This window comes from Notothenia coriiceps, unplaced genomic scaffold, assembly GCF_000735185.1.
Source record: "Notothenia coriiceps isolate Sejong01 unplaced genomic scaffold, NC01 NC01_scaffold00021403, whole genome shotgun sequence".
In the NCBI taxonomy this organism is placed as follows: domain Eukaryota; kingdom Metazoa; phylum Chordata; class Actinopteri; order Perciformes; family Nototheniidae; genus Notothenia; species Notothenia coriiceps.
In genome coordinates this window covers 20,281-46,064 of record NW_011354104.1, presented here as the reverse complement: position 1 = coordinate 46,064, position 25,784 = coordinate 20,281, and the positions used below count along the sequence as shown (strand labels likewise).

Below are 25,784 nucleotides of genomic sequence, written 5' to 3'. Positions count from 1 at the left end.
TATATATATATATATATAATATAACTAGTGGATAGCCAAACCTTTAATTGTTAAATCAAGTCATTTTTTCTTCCATAGATTGACTGCTTTATTTCTTTGTCTTGTGGGAATGTATTTGGGCTTTGAACTTCCAACTACTTCCACTGAAATTCAATTGTGGGTGATACACCAGGCCAACTTGTACATTTCTCCGAAACCTCTCACATGTCTGAATTTGTTTTGTTTCAAATTAAGTATCATAAGAACAAAACATCTTGAGTGTAAAGTTTTGAGTATAACTATTTGTGCATTTCTTTTATCACATGAGAAAAACCACCATAAGTCACATTGTGACAGCGCCTCATGTCAAGGAAAAGTTATGACCCCTCCTGAAACCAGATCTCAGGGTCATTTTTCAGATCTTCTCACTGTTCAGGTTAGTGAACATTACTCTAATCCTAGATAAGTGGGTGCCTTAGTGCAAATGGGGGTTGTAAAATGAAGTGCTTCCTGGTCTGATGGGTGTTTTGTGTCAGACTCTCTTGAGCAAGAGAGGCAGAGCAGAGCAAACACTGAAGCAGGCTGCAGCTGAGTGAAGAGCAGAGTTGGAATCCTTTTCATGTCGCCCCGCAGACGTCCCGCATCCACACGTCGTAATGGCTTTTTATGGCAGCTTGGAATCTTTATGGCTCCTTCTGGCTCAATGGGATTCGCTGCAGAGACAGAAGGGTCTTCAGAGGGAGGGACAGACACAATGCATTGCAGATGCTGAGATTTTTAAACCAGGAAAAGGAGACATTTTCTGGCTTCTGAAGCGAATTTAACATCTACATTTCTGGATTACAGTGTATCACAACATTTTTTGATGCTCTCATACCGTGGATAATTTTTTTGCTTCATTCTTGAGCTATCACTATGTACAGAATTTCCAGGGAGTGGGAGTATGTTCAGAGTTTTTGTGAACCTACATGTTTGGGCCAAATTTTCAGCGTTGATCGTGTGGTAACTATTTTATTTTATTAATATTATGTAACCTGCATCAGGAGTAAAGGTTAGTCCTGAAGCAAAACTTAAAACGTAGAGACCTTTGACACATTTCAAATCGGCATGAGTGAACATGTTGTTGGTAGGGTTTATGCAGTGTCATAATTATTTGTTCGGCAAAATGAATAGGATTAAATGTTTTTATTGGAATGTAATGCATCCTTAGAGACTGTCAAATATTATCTGTTTTAATCCAATTTGATTATGACATTATTTAGTTTTTCTGTTCCTCAAACCAACTTGTTTACCATGACCTTTATGCCTTTATTTGTCTCCAATGTGTCAAAGGTCTCATCTGTTCGTACCTCAGACAACAATATTTAAAAAAAAAGGCCAAGTTTCGATTTTAAACAGCTAAGTAGCTTTAGCAAATGTTACTATTGCATTACTGGGGGAATATTTAAATATATTATACACCCATTTGGAGCTTCAGTGAATATTTAGGTATAGATTGGAAAACAACCTTGGCCTTGGCTACACAGACCGTTTTTTATATAAATTACAAAAAACCCTTACCCTGTAAAATGTTAGTGCAGGATATAAATAAACAAACCCAAATCAACCAAATAAAAATAAAGATAATTAAATTAAGGGGCAAACATAAAAGACTGAAGCCTTAATTGAAAAAAAAACCCTAAAAGTTTCCCTGAAGTTTGTGTCATGGTGCATAAACACTTTTCCATGTTTAGTTTTACCAGAGGCAAATCAGAAATGTATTTTAGAACATTAGGTACTTTTTCACCCAACATACACATAGGATCCGATGCAAAGTCAGTGCAAAGGGAAAGGATTGTTGCACATTAGTTTCAAATCTGTTAATTTTGATGCGGATGTGAATCAAAGATGTGTATTTACTATTTAAACAATATATCTAAACAATACTGTCATCTTTTTACTTGAAATGCTGTTTAATATCACATGAAACCCTTCCCTCCTGTTCTGTGTCTGTGCAGGTAGCAGCCTGTCTGACTTCACTTACCCTGCACGTTTAACTGTGGTCATCATGGGCCGAACACCACACAGAGGTAGGCCTTCACAGTGCTGACTGAACAAATGTACTAGACTTCAACACCAGTTTGATCATAAAACAAACACAGAAGGATAACAAATACTCACTAACGCTTTCCAACCACATAATTCGATTTTTTGGTAGTCTTTCTTTTCTCAGAACTATTCCCATAGCAGGTTTTATGCCTTTATTCTCACAGTAATTAAAGTCTGTATGTCAGCAGCTCCCACATTCTGATGAGCAGTTCAATCATCTTTTGATTTCAGATCAGAAAGAGGAGAAAGAGAGACGCAGCAGCATCACAGCAGGATCTCCCCTCGACAAATCTAATGGTTGGCAACTCTGATCTCTGGCTTCTTTCTGTTCATAGTTAATCCTTTCATTAACCCTCTAAAACTTTCAGATAATAGCTTTTGTAATCCAGCCGCTTCGGTTCCAGAACGAGCACTAACCTATGTTTATTATCTTTTATAAATTTCTGGTGTGGGTAAATAACATATTTTAATCTATATGTTAAACTCCAATTTAAGAAGGTTTTTCCAGTTTTCCCAGATTTTTTCCAAAGATTCTTTTTTTTCAAAGTTTTGTTTGAGTATTTCTCTTCAGCTTCCTGGCTGGTGCAGATTTAGCAACAAAGGTATAAACAAGTAAACATGGTTGTTTTGCTCCCAACTGCAACTCATTACTTCCAAACTATCAGTTGAATAATGCTAAATGTAGTTCAATATTATGTTGGATAATGCTCTGTGGCTGGAGGCCTTTACAATAGATTGAAGAAGAAAAAAAAGAAACACTTTCCGAAAAATTATTGATTAAGCTATTTGTTTTTTATAGCATGTCTTATGTGTCCTTAGTAAAACAAACATTGGGTCAGATTTGAAGTTGATTGGTCACATTGCATGGAAGCTATTGGAAAAAAAAGAAACAATATGTTCGATTTTATAAAAAACTCTATTATATTAAAATTCATTTTTTCAGGATGCACTCTGCACCAACTCTTTTAATAATTTTATTATCTTGTTTTTCACCTAGAGCACATAAATACTTATATCTTAGGTAAATGTTTAACCTTGTTTTACCTGTCTATTTCTGTGTATGTGAGCAATACACAGAGCAACCCAAAACACTCAATGACATTTTTTGTATGTGTACTCATACTTGAACCTGTAAAGCAGTTTCTGATCTTATAATAATCATCCGTTTGTTTTTTATGCTAGAATCATTCAGATGGGAAGACTATCTGAGAGAAACGTCCTCGACTGCAGCGTCACCGACTTGCTTCAAACAGGTTAGCTGCTTTTTTATTATCATTGCATTTAAAGGGTCCAATGTTATTCATACTCCTTGTTGTTTTCTTTAAATGTTTGTATCTTAAAAATGGTTAAATACAGTCTGCTATCACTCCGCCATTTTTTTGTTTTTAAATTAGGGTTGTTTGGTTATAATGTGTTGTTTGAGGTATATTCTCTATTTGTCTCACTGTTAACAAAGACCAAGAGCAAAATAAAACCTAACAATTGTCTGTGGAATACTGAGTATTTTTCCGTGCCATAGAGCTCCATTCTTTAAAAAAAAAAAAGATTAAAAACACATCCCCTTGTTGTAGTGAGTGATATGTTTCTTTATTACGATGAACATGAGTTTATTTTTAAATATAGTCAAATAAACCGCTGCTGGCTGAAAATAGTCCAAATCAAAGAGTTTATTTAATACTGCTACCCCACCAGCTTTTAAAGGAAAACAATTTAGTTTTATTGACACATTTTTAAAGATTTACATTAATTTTTTTCAGTAGGAAGAAATTGGCTGAGTAGGCTACATTAGACGATGAATATCGGCAGCTTTATTCTCTATTTACTGTAAATACATACGAAGTTGCAGTATGCGACAATATTACAACGTAGCCTACTGTGTTTTTCAAATAAATCACAATTTATTAATTGGAGTATAATTAGATGTGTAATACATAAAATATGTGTCCTCACAAAACATGATAGTGACTCAAGGTCCTTGTGTCCCTCTGCAGTCCAGAATTCCCCCCTCTAATGACTTTAAAGCGGGAATGAAGCTTGAGGCACGGGACCCTCGCAACTCTAACTCTGTGTGCATTGCAACGGTGATGGGCATGATGGGCACTCGCCTACGCCTGCGTCTGGATGGAAGTGACAACACCAACGACTTCTGGAGACTGGTTGATTCGTTAGACATCCAGCCAATAGGAACCTGTGAGAGGACCGGAGACATGCTGCAGCCACCGCTGGGTGAGTGTCTTTAAACATAGATACTTGAGGTTATGCAGGTGATGTCGTGATGCTTTTGGAATGACATAGTTTTTTGTTTATGTTCAAAAGGTATTGTAGCTGCCTTTACACATTGTTAACTGTTGCATGCAGAGTGTATACAATATGGACATTCTACTACAGAGAAGCATGTTGACCTGTAAACTTCAATCGCAACCAGAGGCAGAAAGACATCCAGGTGTATTTGGCATACTGTATTTGGCATTATAATCAGAGATACTTTATCCATTCCACAGCCAGGACATTTTCATTGCTACATTTTTTGTCTTGGGATATACTCAGTATGCACTTTCTTGTATACTGAGCATTTAAACTGGGAAGTTTACCTGATAAACAGATTCACTATCCTCTCTTTTCAAATAGTCTATTGATAATACATGTATTGGACCAATAGTGTCACGTGACGGACCCGGAAGTTGTAATTCCACTGTTTAGCCACTGTGAAAATTGGTTAAAAGCTGGCACTATGCAGTTAATTTACAAAAAAAAAAGTTTAACCAAAGAAATTGATTGTCAGAAATGAGATTTAACTAAAAGAAACACAATGTTGCTCTATTATGACTCGCAAGCTTCACTGCTAAGAAAAAGTCCCTGATTGTCAAGTTTTCACCACAGGTACAGAACGCTAATGTTATTAGCATAAGCCTATGGGATTTTACCTTGAATATATTAGCATAATGGCTAGTGGACTAACACAATACTTGCAGCTTAACACATTATTATTTATATACGCTATTTACTCACTGTTTCATGGTTTTAGTCATTGCATTTCCCGACAGAAGAGTATGGTTGACTTTCAGTGTGGATGCACGTTTTACAGTGAAACAGCAGCTTGATCTGCAACACGTGAGGTTATGATTCCTCACCCCATCTCAGTGTTCATTGACTTTAAGTTAATGTAAGGAAGGATCACTATTGAATCAAACTGATTTTAATTAGGCAGACACTATTTTGTTTTTCTGACGTTTTAGCAGTTTATCAACCGTTTTCCATTCAGGTGGAAGGTGAGGTGAGCGTGTTATGCAGGCTATGGTGTTATGCTGCAAAAGCGACGCAAATGACCGCGGTGAAGTTATTTTCAGGTTGTATATCCGGATCATGGATAGAACTGGATATAGCGTGGGAGTCGGGGCCTCGTTCATTCCTATGAGAGTTGCTCATTGGCGCATGAAGATAAAATGGCCGTACTTTTGAGAGAGCGAAACGTCACGAAAGTATTCATATCATCCGTTCTTATTGTGCATCCATGGGTAAAGGTAAAACTCATGTAGTACTGAACACGTCACATGAACGTGCCGGGCGGCGCGGTCCCGTGGGTTAGATCCATGGATGTAGATCCGTGTTCATAATGCAGAGGAAAATAACTGTCAGAATAACGCTATTAGCACATTTTATAACTTGAGGAGCGAATGTTTTTAATAAGGGCTATACAAATGTTCATACTGGTTAGTTTATTTGATTTAAAAAAAATTATCCAACGATTTACAGACTTCTCTTTCCCAATGTTAGTCAATGAGAAAAAGTCTTTCCGGGCCCAGCAACTGATACGGAAGTGTAGTACCGCCGTTTGGCCACAACAAATATTTTCCTCAGAGTCCGGCGCACTTCCTGGGAACTTGATCCGTATCCATGACGTCTTCTCTCTTAGTTTGACAGGGTTTTCAACAATGTTATCTTCCATACCTTGCTAATTTGCCTAAGCCTATTACTGAAAAGTATGCTAATAATTAAAAAATGTCAATAGTGTAGTGCCGGTAAGAAGGAGTCGGAGGCGGAGTATTTAAGATGGATTTCCACTCTTTATTTTCTATCAAGCAATAGTGATATCAGACATGTACTCAGTGATGAGAGTCAAGTTAGAGAGCGTTGCTAGCTCTAGCTTGGCAACCTATATCTCCGGTGTTACACTAAACAAGGTCCGTGTAGGAACTGTGACCCAAAAGTGAATTATGGTTAACTAGAGTCACCACACAAGCCCCCCCAGAATTCACAGATAAACAAAGTCCGTGCGGCGGGGAGGAACAACACGCCGACCCCCTCTACTCTTGAGTATGGGGGCAGTTAAAACAACCTCTGAACGTGCGGTTCCCGGCAAAGTGGGAACCGGGACCACAGGACTCAAACCTGTAGCGGGAATCGAAGACGGGGGGCGACCCCGTCGTGGTGGACGGGCCAACACCACCGGCTGCTCCAAGTCCAAATGAGCAGCCTTAACCCGGTCCACAGAGACGGTCTCCGCCTTGCCACCCATGTCGACCACCAGGTGCTTGTCCCCCTGCTCCAAAACCCGGAAAGGCCCATCGTAAGGGGGCTGTAGGGGGCCCCTGTGCGCGTCGTGGCGGATGAAAACGTGCCCAGCCGAGCGTAGCTCTGCTTGCACCTGAGACCCCGGCGCGCCGTGCTGAGAAGTCGGAACCGGAACGAAAGCCTCCGCCGCATCTTGCAGGAAAACCCGTTGAGCCGTAGGAGACCAAGAAACTGATGCCTTGGGTAGGAATTCCCCTGGGACTCTCAGGGGTTGACCGTAAACCATCTCCGCCGTGGAGCACTACAGATCCTCCTTCTCAACATCACCCAGGGCAGCTTTTCGACCCAGTTACCGTCCGTAAGGCTGGCCTTGAGCGCCGCCTTCATGGAGCGATGGAAGCGCTCGCAGAGGCCGTTAGCCTGGGGGTGGTAAGCGGTAGTCCTGTGCAGTTTGACCCCCAAACTGTCTGCAACAGAGCCCCAGAGCTCTGAAGTGAACTGTGAGCCCCTGTCCGAGGAAATGTCTGACGGGGTGCCAAAACGACACACCCACGTCGCGATAAAAGGGACGCCGGAGTCGGTGACCTGGTCCGCCGCCATACAAGCATAATCCAGGCCCAGCTGGACGGCTCCGATGACGACCCTGGAGAGGCAATCGGCAACCAAGTTCGACTTGCCAGCCACGTGTTTAATGTCTGTGGTAAACTCCGAAATGTAGGAGAGCTGCCGCTGCTGACGTGCCGACCAAGGCTCCGCCACCTTTGACATGGCAAAGGTGAGCGGTTTGTGGTCTACAAACGCCGTGAACTCACGGCCTTCCAACAGAAAACGGAAGTGCCGCACAGCCAAATAAAGACCCAGGAGCTCCCGGTCAAAAGCGCTGTACTTGCGTTCCCTCGGCGTCAGCTGCCTGCTGAAAAAGGCGAGCGGTTGCCAAGCTCCGTCCAGCCCGTGCCGGCTGCGTAGTCCGAAGCATCCGTAGTGATGGAGATGGGAGCCGTGGATAAAGGGTGAGCCAGCGCGGTTTTAACTTCAGTGAAAGCGACTTCCGCCTCTGCTGTCCAGTCAATCGCCTGAACGGGGGTCTTGCCTTTCAGAGCCTCATACAATGGCCGCATGATGTGGGCGGCCCGGGGGATGAAACGGTGGTAGAAAGTCACCATCCCCAGGAACTCACGCAGCGACTGGGCTGTAAGCGGGCGAGGAAAAGCCGCAACAGCCTCCACCTTCGCCGGCAGGGGTGTTGCACCGTCCTTGGTGACGCGGTGCCCGAGGAAGTTAATGTCAGACACCCCGAACAGGCACTTTGCAGGATTGATGATCAATCCATGTTCGCTGAGCCGCGCCCGGAGGTGAGACAGGTGCTCCTCCACTGAAACGCTGGCGACGAGGATGTCGTCCAGGTACACGAACACGAACGGCAGGTCCCGCAGCACCGAATCCATCAGGCGCTGGAACGTCTGGGCGGTATTCTTGAGCCCAAAAGGCATCCGCAGGAACTCAAAGAGTCCAAAAGGCGTTATTACTGCCGTTTTGGAAATGTCCAGGGGGTGCATGGGCACCTGGTGGTATCCACGCACCAGGTCCACCTTGGAGAAAACCTTTCGTGCCGGCCAGATGCGCTGAAAAGTCCTGTATGTGCGGCACCGGGTAGCGGTCAGGTGTAGTGGCATTGTTGAGTCGGCAGTAATCCCCGCACGGGCGGAAACCGCCGTTCGGCTTGGGCACGACGTGCAGAGGAGAGGCGCAAGGGCTGTTGGAGCGGCGGACGATGCCCAGGCGTTCCATGGTTGCGAATTCCGCCCTCGCTACGGCTAGCTTAGAAGGGTTCAACCGTCGGGCCCTGGCGTAGACTGGAGGCCCCTCGGTGGTGACGTGGTGCTCCACGCCATGTTTGGTGGTGAGCGCGGAGAAAGTGGGCAGCGACAGATCAGGAAATTCGGCCAAAAGTCTGAGAAAAATGTCCTCCCCCGACAGCGAGCCCGACAGCCCGTCGTACGCTGCGCTGCCGAGTGTGCACACGAGAGAAGAAAACGTTATGGCATCCACTAAAGGTTTATTTTTAATGTCCACCAACAGCCCATGAGCACACAAAAAATCCGTTAGAGAGCGTTGCTAGCTCTAGCTTGGCAACCTATATCTCCGGTGTTACACTAAACAAGGTCCGTGTAGGAACTGTGACCCAAAAGTGAATTATGGTTAACTAGAGTCACCACAATAGCTTCTTTGTCATGTGACCTCAACATTCATACTAGATATGAAATACACTCAGTGGTTTTTAACTAAGTACATTTACTCAAATACTGTACTTAAGTAACATTTGAGTTACTTGTACATTACTCAAGTATTTAATTCTGTTGCTACTTTATTCCACTACAAATCATAGGTAAATCGTGTACTTTTACTCCACTACATTTATTGAATACCTTTAGTTACTTTGCAGATTTTGGATTAATGATGTGAAATACAATCAACACTAAAATCAGACTTTTGTGACATTGGAGTAATATTCACAAGCTACCTGCACTAAACAAAGTAATTAAAAACTAGCTGCACCTTTACCAGCTTTGATAAACACATTAATGCATGAATAGTTATACTCAAAACATATAATATATATTATTCTGAAAAGGGGCCAATCTGCATAATGCATACTTTTACTTTTGATAATTTCAGGATATTCTGATGCCAATACCTTTCTACTTTTACTTGAGTAACATTTTGATTGCAGGACTTTTACTTGTAACAGTGTATTGCTACACTCTGATACTTCTAAGTACAAGATCTGAGTACCGGTATACCTTTTCCGTCTCTTTTTGTGATTTAATATTAATATAATTGGGAATAATTACGCTGTGTTTTGTGGGAAATAATCTGGAGCTTGATATTAGCATGTTATATTATGAATATACATAAATAATACTTTGAGTAAAAGGAAAATTGAAACAAAATCATATTTTCAAAATGTGTATTTATTTATTCAAGATATCGTACAAAGTCATATTTCCTTCTTGATTCCAACTGCCAACATTCTATGAACTTTCCACCTTAAAGAATGTTCACTTATTTCAACACAGAAATGGCTTTGTATGATATAAGGGGTAATGATCAATTAAAAAAAGTTTTACCTGCCATGTATACCCACACAAGGCCCACATGGCCAGTTGCAGGTGCTGCTCTTAACTGGGGAACTGAGGGTGATATTGAGCCTCTCCGGGTTTCAACAGCCGTTTTAGTGATGCATTCCTTTTTCCTGCATGTTGAATCTCAAGGAGTTCGCTCTCCACGGGTGTGTTTTGAAAAAGGTGTGCAAATGGTCAGCAGCGCTTTATACAGAGCCACGTTCTGTTTCCATGGCATTTACGTACGGGCATGACCATTTGTTGAATACAGTATATTCTTTCAGTTTAATTAGAGGCTAGTATTATTATTATTATTTTTCTCGTTATGTATGTACAGCTGCTTATTTTCCTTTTTTAATATTGTACAGCAGCATATATCCGTGTTTTATTTGTCTCTCATTAGGATAACTTGCTCCTTTTTGTGCATTTCTGCCACTTCCCTTAATTGTGTTAGCAAGTCAAATCCAAAATAATCTCAGCATCTATGTGGTTGCTTTTTTTTAAATTCTGAATATTTAACCGTACCCAACCAGTCTCTGCAATAATACACATCTGAAGTTGAAATTGAACAGATGATGTCAATTAAATAACGTTTTCTTATATGTCATGATATGCTGTGATCCTAGATATAATCAGATCTTTTAGAAATTATAAAGTCTCTTCTTCCTTTATCTTATGCGTCTAAGACGATGAAAGCATGGTCATTAGAGGAATTCTTGAGCGTTATTAGTAAATGGTAGGCTAAAGGCTCAAAGTCACTAGCAAGTAGTAACTGCATGTGCTGTTGGACATGCAGTTTTTAAATGGGTAAACGTGTCATTAGGCAAAATGATTCATACTGCCAACAACTCTGTTCGGGTTTTAATAATTTAAATAAATCAGATTTTCTGTTCAGGTTTCAGGATGAATGCTTCCTCATGGCCCATGTTCCTCCTGCGGACGCTGAGTGGAGCAGAGATGGCCCCTGCCTCTGCTTTTAAAAAGGTAAAGGCAACGGGTAGACGCTACTGAAGCCCCATAGCTGCCAAAAATGAATTGACACATCTGCTGTCAATTTATTCTTGGTTTCATTAAAAAAGTAATACAGCATTTCATTTTGAATAGGGACTCACTTTCAAGGTGTCAGCGTTTTAAATGAATGTAACATTTGACCAAAAACATACTGTACAATATTTAAATGTAACTATTTGAAGTAAAGATGTGTATTTTTTCTCTATAATTGGGGTTATTAATAGAAGAATACATTTTGAGTTCACATTATAAAATGTGTAGTTTAATTTTTTCTTTTTCTATTGCAGTAATGAGCACAGTTGGTGGGGCCCTCATTACACTGGATTTGGCACAGCGGCATATATTATTACAGCAAAGTGGAGAAAATTGTGATTTGTTTGAATGAAACACAGTTAAAATGTTGTTTCTTAATAAATAATCATGTTCAAATACTTTCAGGATAGAAACAGAGATAATCGGATTGTACAGTATTAATGTGTTTGTTTATGTGTGTGTGTCATTAGGAACCAGCCACAGCAGTTAAAAACTACTTCCAGCCTGGCATGAAGCTGGAGGCGGTAGACAGGAAGAACCCCTACCTGATTTGTCCCGCCACAGTTGGAGAGGTCAGAGGTCTGGAGATTTTCGTCATGTTCGACGGCTGGCGAGGCGCCTTTGATTACTGGTGCCCCTTTGACTCCAGAGACGTGTTCCCTGTCGGCTGGTGTGCCCTGACGAAACACAGTTTACAGCCGCCCGGAAATTTCTGTAAGTAATACTTATTGATATATACTGATATTTATTTTGTATCGATTGTCATGTAACGTGTAGAGTGTAAAAATTGTTATTTAAGGCTTTTTAATGCTATTTTCTGTGAGTATCAATATATGATATAGCTTGTGCTGATGCCACTGGTTTCCACTAAACAATATGTCACATTTGTATATTACCAATCATGATAATGCATACATTTTCATACAAATTATAATACAAATTAATGTTTCCAGCTATAATCCCATGATTGTTTTAAGATCTTAGTTTAGACCATTATTCATGCCAATAGTTGGATAGTTTAGTGCACAGACTTACTTGGTTGTTCTTGTTTTTAAGGGGAAAGGGGTATTTTATCTCAGATCTTCAAACTACATTATTCAATTGCCCCCACTAGGGAGCAGCAGAGCACAAACTCTGATGCCTCTGCTTCATCATTACAGGCTGAGAGCTGAGTTGGGCAAATTCTGTGACTGACAGCTCAGCGTACTTGTAGAGTTTTCTTTAAAGGGTTTTTTGTTTGGTGCTCTCTCTTCTTAATCATTCCCGATACTGGGTGTCATATTTCTCGGGCGCAGACTTGAGCCATTATAAAGACAGAGAGGCCTTGTTCAGAGCTTATTCAGTCTGTCTTGCTGTCGCTGAGACTTTACAACACAAAGTGCAAGCATTTGAGTAGATCTTTGGCAAACTGTGACCTGTTGTCAATGAAGTACTCATTGAACTTCATAATAATTGATGTTACATTGTAGGATTATTCATTTTGATGCAGTTGATGTTCTGCAAAACACAAGGGAGGCCTATTGTGGCAGACACAAGCAGCATGACAAGCAGGAACGATAGCTAATAATGCTATAAAAAAAGTGAAAGATATGTTGCTTATTTTCTTAATCTCATAGAAAGAAAAAAGTTTTTTGTAAATATCACAGATTTAATTTGGGGTAGATGAATTGCTTAGTACTTATTCAAGGTAATTATGTGGTATCATGAACTAATGGCTTAATGGGCAGTGTAATTACCTTGCTAAATGTTGGTTCCTTTATTCTTTTAATGAGATAAACTCTTTTAGTGACATCCTATAGATAATTATGTGAGTGTGTATGAAGGCGTAATTTAGAAGGTTAACAATGAACTGAAGTCTACAATTGCTAGACCCTTGACTGTGTGTTATTGTTCAGAAAGGCACACATGTTCACCCTATCAAGTTAATTTAAAATGTAGAATAACTTATAAATGACAACATCTGTTCTAATTGTTGGATTTTTATTTGTGAATCTCCTCTGTGTTTTTTCCTTCTGCTCTGTGTTGAGCTGGTTGTTTTTGTTGTAAAGGTTGTGACCCGCAGCTCTGACCTCCACATTTAGTCTGCCAAGTTCCCTAAAGATTCAGCGGGTTTGCTTGAAAAGATCCCACTCGTATATTAATCCAGTGCTTTACATAACCAGAGGCTGTTTTTTTTTTAAATGTGTGATGTATTGGTCTGCTTTTGGCTCCATTTTGCGCATTGAAAGATGTGGCAAAAAAGCTTGGCAGTCCGAGCAAAATAACAAACACTGACTTACTCTGAGAGACACAGACTTTGTCATGTATGCCCAGAAATGTTTGTTCATAATCCTCTGAATAGTGTTTCATTGTTTGCACTTGTCATCTAATTTGACTGAGAACTGCCTCGTATTATATCTACTGTTTTGTTTCTGAGAAATGTAAAATGGCAGATTCTTCTGAGGCCCCTTCAGATAACAAGAACATTAAACCACATTCTTCTGTGTGTTTTGATATACTCCTAATTTTCCCATGGACCCCATGTGGACTCCTGAATGTCACTTAGAAAAAACATTCCCTGTATGTTCTGCACAAATTAGAGCTTCAATTGATATTATTAAAGAGTGAACGCAGCACTGAGCTACAATTATTAATCAGGATGTAATTATATGTTAATTAGACACAGCAGTTACAGGAGCATGTCACATATGATGTGCGCTAATGCTGAAGCTTAATGTTGAAGGTTTATCCGTTTAGTTTCTTTGGCTGATATTTAGACATTTCTCATCCATCAAAATGACTTTGACCAATGACTCGAGTGGATATGTTGATTTGGAACATTTGAAGAAATGTAGCAGATGCTGCAAATATCAATCATCCTCATGCTTGCTGTTAGATACATTAGCTCCCATCCAGCAATTTCCTCCCATTGACCCTGTTGTTGGTGCCCGCTGGACAGGAAACAGGTGGCTTTGAATACCTCGGACCAACAACCTTCATTTTGTTGATGGATGGCAGCAGTTACATTTCTCAGTCCTCAGTAGGGCGTTGAGGCAGTCGAGTTTTCAGCCTCCAGTGTTTGTATAGTGTTACACCAGTGAGACGTTAATGTCTGCTTTTATATGAGACTGCCTGGTCTATAAAATACTAATCATCGTGTGTTTAGAGAGCTGTCATGATGCAACATCCCTATACCTGCCTCTAGAGCTCACCAGGGGCCATTTTCTGTTTTGGAGTGGTCTGTATTGGCAAGACTCAAATGTGCCTTTTTAGATAAATCTAATGACTGGATTCATAAAAATAAACACAGACTTATTTTAAACCTATAATGTGAGCTGCCCTATCCCTAGTGAGAACTTTGTCAACAAGAAAACAATCGGTGACTCATGCTTACCAGTGGCACTCATGACAAGAAAAGAGGAGAACGGGGATCACCATTTTTGGTTTTCTAACAAGTTGTGTTAGAGCAATAAGTAAGGAAAAGGTTGTTTTTAGAAACTATCCCCATACTGCTTGTGAGATGAGGAAGCCATGGCAGCTCAGCTCTTCTACACGTCTGCACTGCACTGAGATTTAAACATACATACATATAAAGTGAAATGTCATTTGTGTCTGTAGAATTCTTCCAGAACACACAATGATTTGGTTGGAGAGAATGTAGCTTGAGCTTGAGCCAGGTTAGTTGGTTTGAATAAAAAAATACGTTATCTACTCACAATTCTTAGAAAACATAGTGCACCTTTACAAGGCAAGCCCTGGGTGGAGATCCTCGGACACTCAGATGGGGGATTGTATGATCTAATGCAGTGGTTCTCAAATGGGGGTACGCGGACTCCTAGGGGGAACGTTGGAGTACTGCAGGGGGTACGTGAGATTTATTTTATGTTAATGAAAAAAACAACATCATTAATGCATTTAAACAAACTACTAATAGTAGATTAACTACTTTATTCAAAGGTTTACAGTAATTCTGGATAATGAAATGGGAAAAATAAACGGGGTGCTCTCTTTTCCTCTCCCTCTCCTGACAGCCCGTCAGTCTCGTGCAGCTCGCTGAACCTGTAATAAGTGACCGAACAGTAAAGAATACACATATGTATAACTAGTATAGCTAGTTCCAGAGTAGATAAACTACCCCAGTTCTCAGAGTAACATGTAGTGAGATGTCTCTTACCTAAGTGTGTTAGGTCTAACTCTTAGTGTATTTAATTTTGCTCCACTCAACGGTCCGCGGCGGAGCTGTGATCATGCAGAGCTGCGTGTTCTCCGTCAGCAGCAGCTGATCTGGTCTCTGATCTCTCTCTCTCGCGTCCGGACTTCACTCGCGTTTATTTCCAAATCTATCAGATCTAGCTAGTTCTAGCTAATGATATGACTGCCTGCTTATCAAAGGACACCTAAACAATAAGCGTTGCTTGGCAACGGCTTGTGGCTGCAAAGTATAGCGCAGCATTTTGCACATGTTTATATGAGGGGTCAAAATCCCATGCTCATAAAATGCTCATATATTTTTTCTCTTCATTCCCCTCGCACCAAAATAAATAAATATACACATTTTTAGGAAAAGTAACGAAGTTTGAGCAGTGTGGGTTTTATATGAACAGAGTTTCACATATTTCAAAACGCGAAGTGTAATAACTGCAGTTTGCCTCCCTGTCACTGAGAATGACAAAGGTCCTCAGTGAAGCACAAGCGCATGTTTTTCACTAAATTCTTAGTACAACTTATTAAAAAGATCAGTTCAATGCAACTAATGTCGTCTTAGTGTTATTGCATGATGTTAAAATTGGTTTGCCATGAATTTAGTGTTGCATAGTAAACATTTGAAATGTAGCATTTAAGTGTTTCTCAGTTACAAGGTTGTTGTTTTACTGTACCTCTTTATATAGGCATTTCTTCCTAAACAAATTGTTTTTGCGCTGATCAGGGGGTACTTGGCTGAATTTTTTTTTCAATGGGGGTACATTATTGAAAAAAGTTTGAGAACCACTGATCTAATGAACCGATATAGGAAGGGGGAGACAAATCTGTCTGGTTGAATCCCAGATTTTCTTACCAGTCACCCAACACAAATTACAGGGTTGTCATATTTCACAGTTTGTGGGTTGGTTTGCACTCCAGATTCCCAAATATGTGTGCACCAGCACGAGTTTGTCCCCAAAGAAGTAAACAGATTTGTGCAGCAGATGAATTCATACATCTGTCTGCTTGACCATTGTCTAATCCATAATCAAAGTTGTTGTGATCCAGGTCTGTGTTTGCAGAGAGCATGACACAGATGTACTCTTTGTGCGTTAGTCCATTTTGAAGAAATAAATAGTGATGATAATAGCAATAGCAGACAGCTATGTTTGTATGGGAGTACTGTAAGTGAATAAGTAGGGCATGTTTGAGGTTTTAATGAGCTGATATAACTGTACATGTGAGAAAGGGAGTGAGAGACAGTAATTACTACTCCATTTAAAATGTCTAATTAACTTTCATCAAAATGTCCATGTTGTGACCGTGGTATTTTTTTTGTAAGAAGTTACAGCGGATGCCAAAATTGAGTTTCTAATAATTGTTTCTCTTTTCTGGACGGTAAATCATCATGCAAAACTGAATTTTTTCTTTCATGTTTTGTGTGATACGTCTTTGTCTTGGCTTGTTGGTGAACTGAACTGGGTCAGAATGCAAAATAGCCCGAATAATGCATAGAATAATAGAGCATCCCTCCATTTTAACAGATACAGACACTTGGTACTATTTATGGTAAAATTATATTATTTTTGTCACCTTTTATATTCTATAGTTAGGCTAAGACAGGCATTTTTATTTTTGCTTAACTAATGTATAAACTAGAAAATAATTGTTTATTAGGGCATTTTGCCACAATTTACCAAGGTATTATTTATTAAAAAGATAACATCAGTGCCTTAAAGTCAAAGCTGTTGTTTCCTTTATGTGAACCTTACAACCTCTTCTTTCATTTAAAATCATAAGCAGTGCAAGAAGGATGTCAAATATGTAAGCTCGTTGATACACCACTGCTTCACATACTTGTATGAAATAGTTTGTTCCTTGAATCTGCAACATCAGCCCTATCAGAAGACTGAAGGGACTTCCCATGCAGGCTTCCTCTAAATGCTCAGCTCCACATTGTTCCAGAGCCAGGGTGATATCCGACTGCACCACTGTTTCCTGACACTGGACCTGGCCATCTTTCACCAGGGAATGTCTGAATAGGGTCACAACGAGGGGGCACCTCTTTCTGGGCTGTGCTTACGTACGTACTTTCGTTCGTGTGTGTGTGTTGAGTGAAAGCTTGCATAAGTGTTCACCAACTCCAGGAGTTTGCCCAGTTTCATTTGGGACTCTTCTGATCCAGTTTAACCTTTTACCTCCCCCATCCCCCATCCGATCCGAGAGCCCCACAGTTAACCCCTCTCCCCCGTCTTCTCCCCCTCCCCCAGGGGCTCGCTGAGAAGCAGGTGACTGATGTAGACTGTCGATATGGCCTACAGATAACATGAATAAAGGGCTCAACTCCCCCCTATCCCTCCTCACTATCCAACATACCCACCCTTCCCTCCCTCAGTCTACCCCTCCCTAGCCCCTATGCAAATATAAACACCACTCCCCCCCCCCCCCCCTTCCTCATGCTCATTCATTGGAAGGGAAGCTTTGCAGCAGCTTGAACCAGCAGCAGCAGAAGCAGCAGCAGCAGCGTGGGCTTTGTTGTGGACTACTGCCGGGAGAAACAAGAAGGAGACACACATAGAGAGAGCAGCTGATAGAAAGACAGAAAACAGCCATGGAGTGCAGATGAGAAGAATATAGAGTAAGTTAGGAAGAGGAAAAACAGTCAGAAAGAAGAAACACATCAACACAAGAGAAAGAGTTGCTACTAAAAGAGAACCAGGAAGCAACCAGACTGAGTGACTAGTATTGTTACGGACAATTATCATTACCACTGCCTCGACTACTACTACTACTACTACTACTACTACTACTACTACTACTACTACTACGAGAGCCACAACTAAAGCTGGGAAACTCCTGGTGAGTTTTTGTTGTTTTCTTCAAGTTAAACTTCACACTTTTTATTTCCAGTATTTTGCCTCCATTGTTTTTTAAAGGTTGTTTTAGTTATACAATGCAGTTCATTGAAGTCAAGTGGAGTTATATTTCTGTAGCAATAACATGTTTCATTAGACTTCTGGGGATTCTTCTTCCCTAAAATGTTACAAATCAACATGTGTAAAAACTGCACTAATTCAAACTAATTCAGTCAATGATTTGTTCGGTTCAGGAAGTAGTAGTGGTGGTCTTAGAAATGATTGTGTTTAGATTTGATAATTCTCTCCCCAAATGGCTTTAAGGATTATTAACTAAAAAAACTGCCTTCACATTTTAACTCATTGTGCTGGCAAAACCTACAAAGGGAAGTGAAAGGTAAATCTGCTGTTCACATGAAAGTTGCATGTCTTCTCACATGTGTAGCAGCCGCCTACTCGGGTGTTAATGATTAAAACTGCAGCTTGACACTGTTTTCTTTGTTCAACGTGAAGACTTTTTGAATGAATTGCATTCAGTCAAATTCATTTAGAGAGCCTAGTGGCTATTGCTTGTCAGAGAGAATCAAACTTTGTAGATTTAACAGTGTTTTGTCAGTAATTATTTTTGGTGCTCCATGTGTTTTTAATCTGTGTGTGTGTGTGTGTGTGTGAGAAACATCAGGAATTAGTTTGCCAAATAATGAGGGAAGGATTAGTGGTCTTCAGATATTTTCATTGCTGTTTTTATTCCCTTGTTTTGATCATTATATGAACTTATTTGACTCTATTCAACGGTGAACATCCACTTAAGTTGCATTCAAAACACTGTTGGTTCATATAGAATTTGTGTTGTCTTTACACATTGTGCCTGAAGCTATTTAAGTAACTTCCTCCTCTCTTCAGTCTGCACACAGTCACACACACACACCTGATTAGCAGTTCATGAGTTTTATACTGCTTTAGATTTAGTCAACAGCATGTGTGTATGTGTTTGGGTGCTCAGCATTTGAGGGTGGAGGGGGTGTGGTTGTAATTAGATGAGGCTCTGTGTGGAGCCCCTCCCCCCACCCCCTAGACAGCAGACACACTTCCCAGCGACCCCGTTCTCATGCGTGCATGTGCGCTCACACACTGTCACACACACACACGTTTCCTCAGGCTGTAGCTCAGACGGGTCGACGGGTCAGTTGGAATTATATAGTCATGATCAGAACCATATGTCCGGTTGGTTACATGCTAGGGATGCCATGGTAAACATTTTGAAGCTTTTTGGATGGTCCAATCAATTCACTTTTTTGGAGTTTATCTAAAAGGGGCATATTTTAAGTTTTTCCCAAGATTATTGTTAGGTTTTTTAGCCAGTATTCAACAATTCACATTTTACTCACATCTTCCAAACACAGCTGTTGAGTTTTAGAAATGTATGCATCTTTACTAACACACCAGGCAGACATTGTTTACTATTACATTCTAAAACAGTACAGAAATGATAATGTAATGCTAATGCAGTGTTTACAAAAAAATACATATCTATTTAAATCTATAACTGTTAGGCATTTAGAGCTGTATTGCCTTTCTGATAAGTAAAGTGAACATTTATTTGCAAAACCTTTGTCAACAACTATTTGTTTATGAAATGTTTGAAAAAAAAAAAAGTTGAATTGAAGTCAAGTGACGAAACTCTCTTACAAAACTGTTGGCTGTATTTTGTGGAGACATTTGATAGAATGCTGCATGTATGACGACATTTATAATATATATATTTCATCAAATACTGCAGCCATAAAGCACACACAGTCCTAAGTTTGAGTATTACTCTTAGTATACATTTTATATGTTTTTACATCATGTATGAGAGTTTTTCAGCTACAAGTATGGTTTTATTGTCTCGTGCTTTTACATTTGTTTTGTCTAAATGTATTTATGCTGCTTTTTATATATTTATTGATGTACAGCACTTTGGTCAACTATTTTCTTATAATGTGCTATATAAATAAAGTTGGATTGGATATTGCTTTGATGAAGAGCTTGAGCAAGTGGACACAGAATATTCATGACGCTGTCAGACGGACGTAAAACATTTGAAAGTTGTAGTACAAAATGCAAAGATGATTATTTTGTTTTACTTTTTATAAAATGTTAAGCTCAAACCCATCATAGTGTGACATTAATCACCAGTGTGGAAGTTGAAAATGTTGCTTCAGTGGCTGTCACATTACGTGAATGGATTAGACTTTCTTTTTTTCAACAAGGAAAGATCAGAGTGGGCCCCCAACTCAGATTCCCCTTGGAGAGTTAAAACCCGCTGATACTGATTGGTACCCTGCAAATCATTTTTGATCTGCCTTTGTAGGGCTTAATCCTGCTAGCTCGGTGAATACGCGTGCCACTGTGCGTGCAGGTTGGTATTTCTGTTCCTTTGCTCTCTGAGCACGCTTTTTGTGACCGCTCCTGGTGAGCGAGTGAGACCTCACCCTCTGAAGCAAAACACTGCTCTATAGATGGCCACTTTCACTCATTTCCCAATCAAGCAGCTTTCAGGGTGCCCCGGCTGGCCCCTTAGAGAATACTGTAAACCTTCCATAGTGTCTCCATATTGCCTCAGTCAAGAAGCTCTAATGAAAGCCCAGGCCCCATGAGAGCCTCCACATGCACTCTCAGGACGCTGCTCTCACCAAACAGTTCACTTGTATTGAAAGAGGAGAGGCTTATCTTTCTCTTTTCCTCAATTTCCTTCTTTCACACAACCTCTTTGATAATTATGTGATCATATCACAGAGTCATGCAGGGCTAATGAGGACAGGCGGGGGTGGTGTAGCCACTGCTTTTTTTCCCTTTTTCACAATACCCATTTCCTTTTTTCTCACTTTATTGCCACTGTCCTTCTATTTTAACACCTACGCTGATGGAGATTTTGCAATTATATAATTTTTTTGTGGAGAGACTTTTAAGCCTCCAAAAAGACAGGTTGCTAGGTTGTTTTCTGAGGTATTCTTCATGTATTTGTATTGTATAATGTGCCATTGTCGGACAAGGGATGGCACACACCATAGCTAAACTTGAACCTCGTCCTAGAATGCTGGATTTTAAAACCAATGTCTTACTGATATACCTGCTAGGCTGATATTGTCAGCCAATTGTAGCTTTTCACAGATACATCGACTAAAGTACTCATCCACCTTTGGAAATTCTCAAAATGTGACAACCTACATGCAGAAAATGGTTGCCTGTGTCAATATATTGACACTCCAGTATAATGGTGTCTATGTAAGTGAGCAAACGAGTATAACAAAGTGGCATTACAGTCCAAAAGGCAGGTTTTGAAATGGCGTTTCCGAAGGATTCTTATCTGATACACATAATGGTTGGATCAGATTTTAAACTCCCAATTGACCAGCCCCAATAATCCAATATCTTCTGCTGTATGTGGGAAAAGGGTTCACATCTTTTCACCATAATCACTATTTTTGTTGGGTTGCTGGAAGCAGAAGTTTTAAGGAAAAGTCTAGCAGGCAGATCTCTGGGGGTTTGTGACTTTTGACTCGGATTTCAGCGTAAGGAGGGGCCAAATACAAAAGACCTGCCAATCTCAGAGGACTCAGGAAAATCAAAACAAATCTCCTCTGCAGAACCACACAGTTATTCATTCCCTCTTTGTCTTTCTTCTGACATTTCTTTTTCCTTTTTTGAAAATATGAACACAGTCTTAAGGGTGTAAATGTGACATTGCTAATAATTTAGCAAAGATTATTCTCAACACATGCCTTTGTTTGAAGCCCATATTATTGTTTTTGAGCTGCAGATTTCAAATGTATTCAATTAGAAAAAGTCCAAATGAACCTGTATTAATCTTTATGATGATCTTTAGCATCTTTCATGCATATTACAAAAAGAATAACAACATATTTTCTCTCTCTATCTCCATAATCCCATGTTTTACAGTTACGCTCCCTGGAGCACTGCTTGTTCCGGTTGCTTCCACCTCATCCTCCCTCACTACACGTCGCTCCTCTTCCAACTGTTCCTCTTCCTACATGCAGACCTCATACCGACTTCCAAACCCCTTGCCCCCCCTCCCTGTGCGCAAGGGGGTCCGTGGTCGTCGTCCCAAATCCCTGACCATTGCTTTGTTGAAGGCAGCGGCTGAGGCTGCAGCGGCAGCAGCAGTAAATGGAGCATCAGCGAGTCCTGTCAGGACGAGCTCTGAGGGTCCTCTGGCCCCCAGACCACACAAGAAGCGAGGGCCCAAGCCTCGGAACAAGGTGAGATGTCACCGCGCTGTAATCTGTTATGCTGCGGTCCAGTGACCCTGTCATCTTATGTTTATAAGTATTATGGCAGATTTGATGTAGAGGAAAAAGGGTCAGAGGTGCATTGTTTAACAGAGTTAAGATTTAGACGATGTTTATTCATGATAAATGAGGAGCTTTGCGCTAGAAGCTGCAACATGTGCTGCAGGGCAGTTTGTGTGTAATAGTCAAAGTTTTAAAATACACCTTTAATAAATCATTACTAAACTTTGTGGGTTACAGAAAGTTAATGAAAAAGAGTTTGTTTGTGTTTTGGTTCAGAGAAAGCCAGGGGTGTTGAAATCTCTGGGGACACCGGCAGTTACAGCCCCCCCTCCAGAGACCAGACTAACCCCCGGACACGCCTCAGCAGACAACAACCATAGCAACAGCTCAAATGTAGTTTGCACAGGTAAGATAACAGACTGAGCCTCATGTGTACTCATATGTTCACCATCAACCACTCTTTCTAGCTGGATTTAAAAGTCAACAGTCAGAATTCAACTATGTTTGGATTGGTACAATTTTCCCTCTCTTTGTTTATTCCAGTGTGTGTCTATGTGAACAAGCACGGGAACTACGGCCCACATCTTGACAGAAAGCTGGTGCAGCAGCTGCCCGACCACTTTGGGCCGGCTCCAGTCAACGCAGTGCTGCAGCAGGCTGTTCAGGCCTGTGTGGACTGCACGTACCAGCCCTCTGTGATGCTGTCCTTCCTGCAGAGCCAGTCCCACACAGGAGGAGAGGTCATCAGAGGTAAATACAGTACCACACCACAGGATAACCCCTCTGACTTAAAAAGTCTTAAATTTGATAATCTGAATTTAAGGCCTTAAAAAGGTCTTAAATATGACCCAAAATATAAGAGAGGTCTTAAATATGATTTAGTAGGTCTTAAAAATGATGGGATTTGAAAGGTACTTCTGTTTTGCGATCGCGTCTAAAATGTGTTTTGGGGAAAATGTCCGGGCTGCAAAGTAACCAGTACGGTAAGAGCCTTTCGGTTCCCCCCAACAATTTGTATTGAAATAAATCAACATGGAACCAGTAATCACTAACTTTGTTTCCCCCGGCCCCTTATCGGAGAACACCCAGCTGTTGTTGCGACATCTTCACTGCAAGATTGTTTGAGTTTAGCAGCCGGTATAGACCAGTGTCATGTTTACAAACATTGTGGCGCATGAGGGCAGAGATTCGTAGTCACGATATTGGTTGAATTTTTTGAACAGGGCGTTTTACATCCAATCACATCCCCAGCAACAGCCGTGGTCTTGACATAAAATCTTGAGACCTATAGGTCCTAGACCGAGACAAGACCAAGACCAAATGCAGTCAATTCTGAGACAAGACCGTTAAAAAGTGGTCTCGAGACCGGTCTCGAGCACTACAACACCAGTTAACTGTATGCAGGCAGGTGGAATAGACTTCAGGGGTTTTCCAAGTTTATAGTTTGGGCGCTAACGTCACTTCTGCCCAAAATGAATACATCAGAGCAAAGCAATAGTTTCTTCATGTCTTAAAGCTGCTGACTCATATTGCACCTCAAACAACAAATACATCCAGAGTTACGGTTTCTTTACTTCCTCTAGAGCAGTGGTCGCCAACCAGTGTGGTGCGGGTAGATCGCGGACTGTTAAAAAAAAAAGTAACAAAAGAAAGAACAATACAATTAAAATAATAATGTTTGAAAAATACGTTTTTAGATGTAAACCTATCATACACCACCCCGTTAGCAGGTGCCACTTGATTGACGTATATTTGAGACACCTCAATAATATAATACATTAACCGTGCTTTACGTGAACCTCATCATGACACAAGAGACGACGGCAGGACTGTAATTCACACACCACACCCAACATCACACCACATCACACACACACAACACACACACACACACACACAACACACCACCACCATAAACCACCCTGTCCCTAAGAGAGCAAGTTGTGTGCTCCCGGCTTATATAGTGTGACTCAACTACTACCCACACTCCTACATACTACCTCGCCTCACTTCCCCACGTCTGCTCGTCGCTATGTCACCCAGACGAGCGACAGACTTGGAGTCTGTGAAATCATATACCGTCCTTAGTGGTGTCCCACTTCGTGACTCTTGGAGTTATAGTCTAAATAATGTGCCGAATCAGCTTATTAGCTAAAACTAACCAGTAAACCTGTAAGTCTCCAAAACTTATGACTATTGTGTGGCGACGATTCGTAGTGAGTGACAAGATTCCTCTAATTCCCTCTCATCTTCTCCAATCTTCGACCGCAGACTATTTAGGAGTCTGCTGTTTATCTGTCCTTATTGGGATGTCCTGTTCCATACCCGAGCCGTCACAAATTCTGAATCAATCACCTTGACACTAGTCTGTGAAACTGTCTAACGTAGCTAAGAACGACGGCAGTAAGTTAATGCAACAACAACACCGGCATGGTCGGCAAACGGCGCACTTGTCAAAAAAAAAAACTTTGCCTCGTATATGTTAGTGAAAAATCCGGGTTATTTTCAGTAAAAGTTAAGTTACGGATAAAAAAAAACATACCTGCATCCGACGTCGTAATAGGAATGAATTCAGATTATTTCAGGTTGCCAGACAGGAACTGGTCCATTGTCTCCGGACGCAAGTAGGTTTTACGTCTAAAAGGGGCATGTGTAAACTTTCTCTACAGGTCTTTTGTTAAATAGAAAGAAGTTTTATACATAATCGAGTAGAGCTTTTATACTTAACAAAGTTTACCTGGTGGAATGCCGCTCTGTCGAAAAAAGTGCCCCGAGGTTCGAGTTTATTCCTTCCTACATGGCCAGGCCAGACGACCTGCTCACCGTCCGTCGTCCGATATGTGACTTTCGACTGAAGACTTGGTCCTAGCAAGAAATGACAGGAGAAAAGACATCTCGGCACCAGTGTTGGAAAATGGTTCGAGTGTCTGGAGCCGGATCCACTTCCGCTCTAAGAGGATAACGTCTTAATTCACTTTTTCTGCGGGTTTGGGTTACAAGGTAACTCGGAACACAATAATATCCGATTACCGTAGGACTTATGACAATGTTACTTCGAGTACAGAGCGATGACTGTATAGCCGTACACATTACGATACCCCCCACCTGGAGTGGCAGAGGAGGGTTCTCACCAGGCGCCCTACGAGGGGGCCATCTAAAAAAATTATAACTCAACTTTCGAGTTAGACACGTGAATCTCGTTGACTTCTCTAGATACCTAATAGAGAGTCGTGGATATACTCTGTCTTGCATGTCTAAAAGAAAAGAATACATAAAAATGTTAGTGGAATTGACAATAGAACAAAATGAGGTATATCATCCGATAACGTTATGGCCAGAAGTAAATAAGAGATAAACAAACATATTTGATATGTACTAGTATAGTTCCACACGCTCTTTGATTGAAATTAGTAAAACAGTTTTGCAAGATTTGTGAGTCTCAGGATCGTGGCACTCGGGAGTAACTGTCCTCTCCGAAGGAGGCGAACAACACCTTTGTCGGATGAATAAAGGCATCCGTCGATCGGATTGGTCTACGATTGTGTGCCAGGGCGATCGTGCCAGGAGAGAGAGAGGGAGTGAGGGAGACGAGGGGAGTGCAGGGAGAGATAGTGTGATTTTACGCGATAGAGCGGTGTGTGTGTTCGCTCGGCTCGAACTTACTGTGTTCGGCGTGCACATAAAGTACGTTGAGAGCCAACCAGACCACACAACGGAGACAACGCAAG

At 40.9% G+C, this 25,784-nt stretch overlaps 1 protein-coding gene across 1 annotated transcript in view; it reads left to right on the top strand.

Annotated features, from left to right (window-relative positions):
• LOC104953264 (Scm polycomb group protein like 2) overlaps nucleotides 1-25,784 on the top strand; it is a 28,604-nt gene that overhangs the window by 862 nt on the left and 1,958 nt on the right. The window contains exons 2-10 of the mRNA XM_010780189.1: nucleotides 1,977-2,048; nucleotides 2,299-2,364; nucleotides 3,250-3,320; nucleotides 4,059-4,293; nucleotides 10,597-10,685; nucleotides 11,216-11,459; nucleotides 21,704-22,023; nucleotides 22,333-22,462; nucleotides 22,600-22,806. Coding sequence (XP_010778491.1) covers nucleotides 2,027-2,048; nucleotides 2,299-2,364; nucleotides 3,250-3,320; nucleotides 4,059-4,293; nucleotides 10,597-10,685; nucleotides 11,216-11,459; nucleotides 21,704-22,023; nucleotides 22,333-22,462; nucleotides 22,600-22,806 — 1,384 coding nt within the window. The 5' untranslated portion in view covers nucleotides 1,977-2,026. The remainder of the gene's footprint in view (nucleotides 1-1,976; nucleotides 2,049-2,298; nucleotides 2,365-3,249; nucleotides 3,321-4,058; nucleotides 4,294-10,596; nucleotides 10,686-11,215; nucleotides 11,460-21,703; nucleotides 22,024-22,332; nucleotides 22,463-22,599; nucleotides 22,807-25,784) is intronic.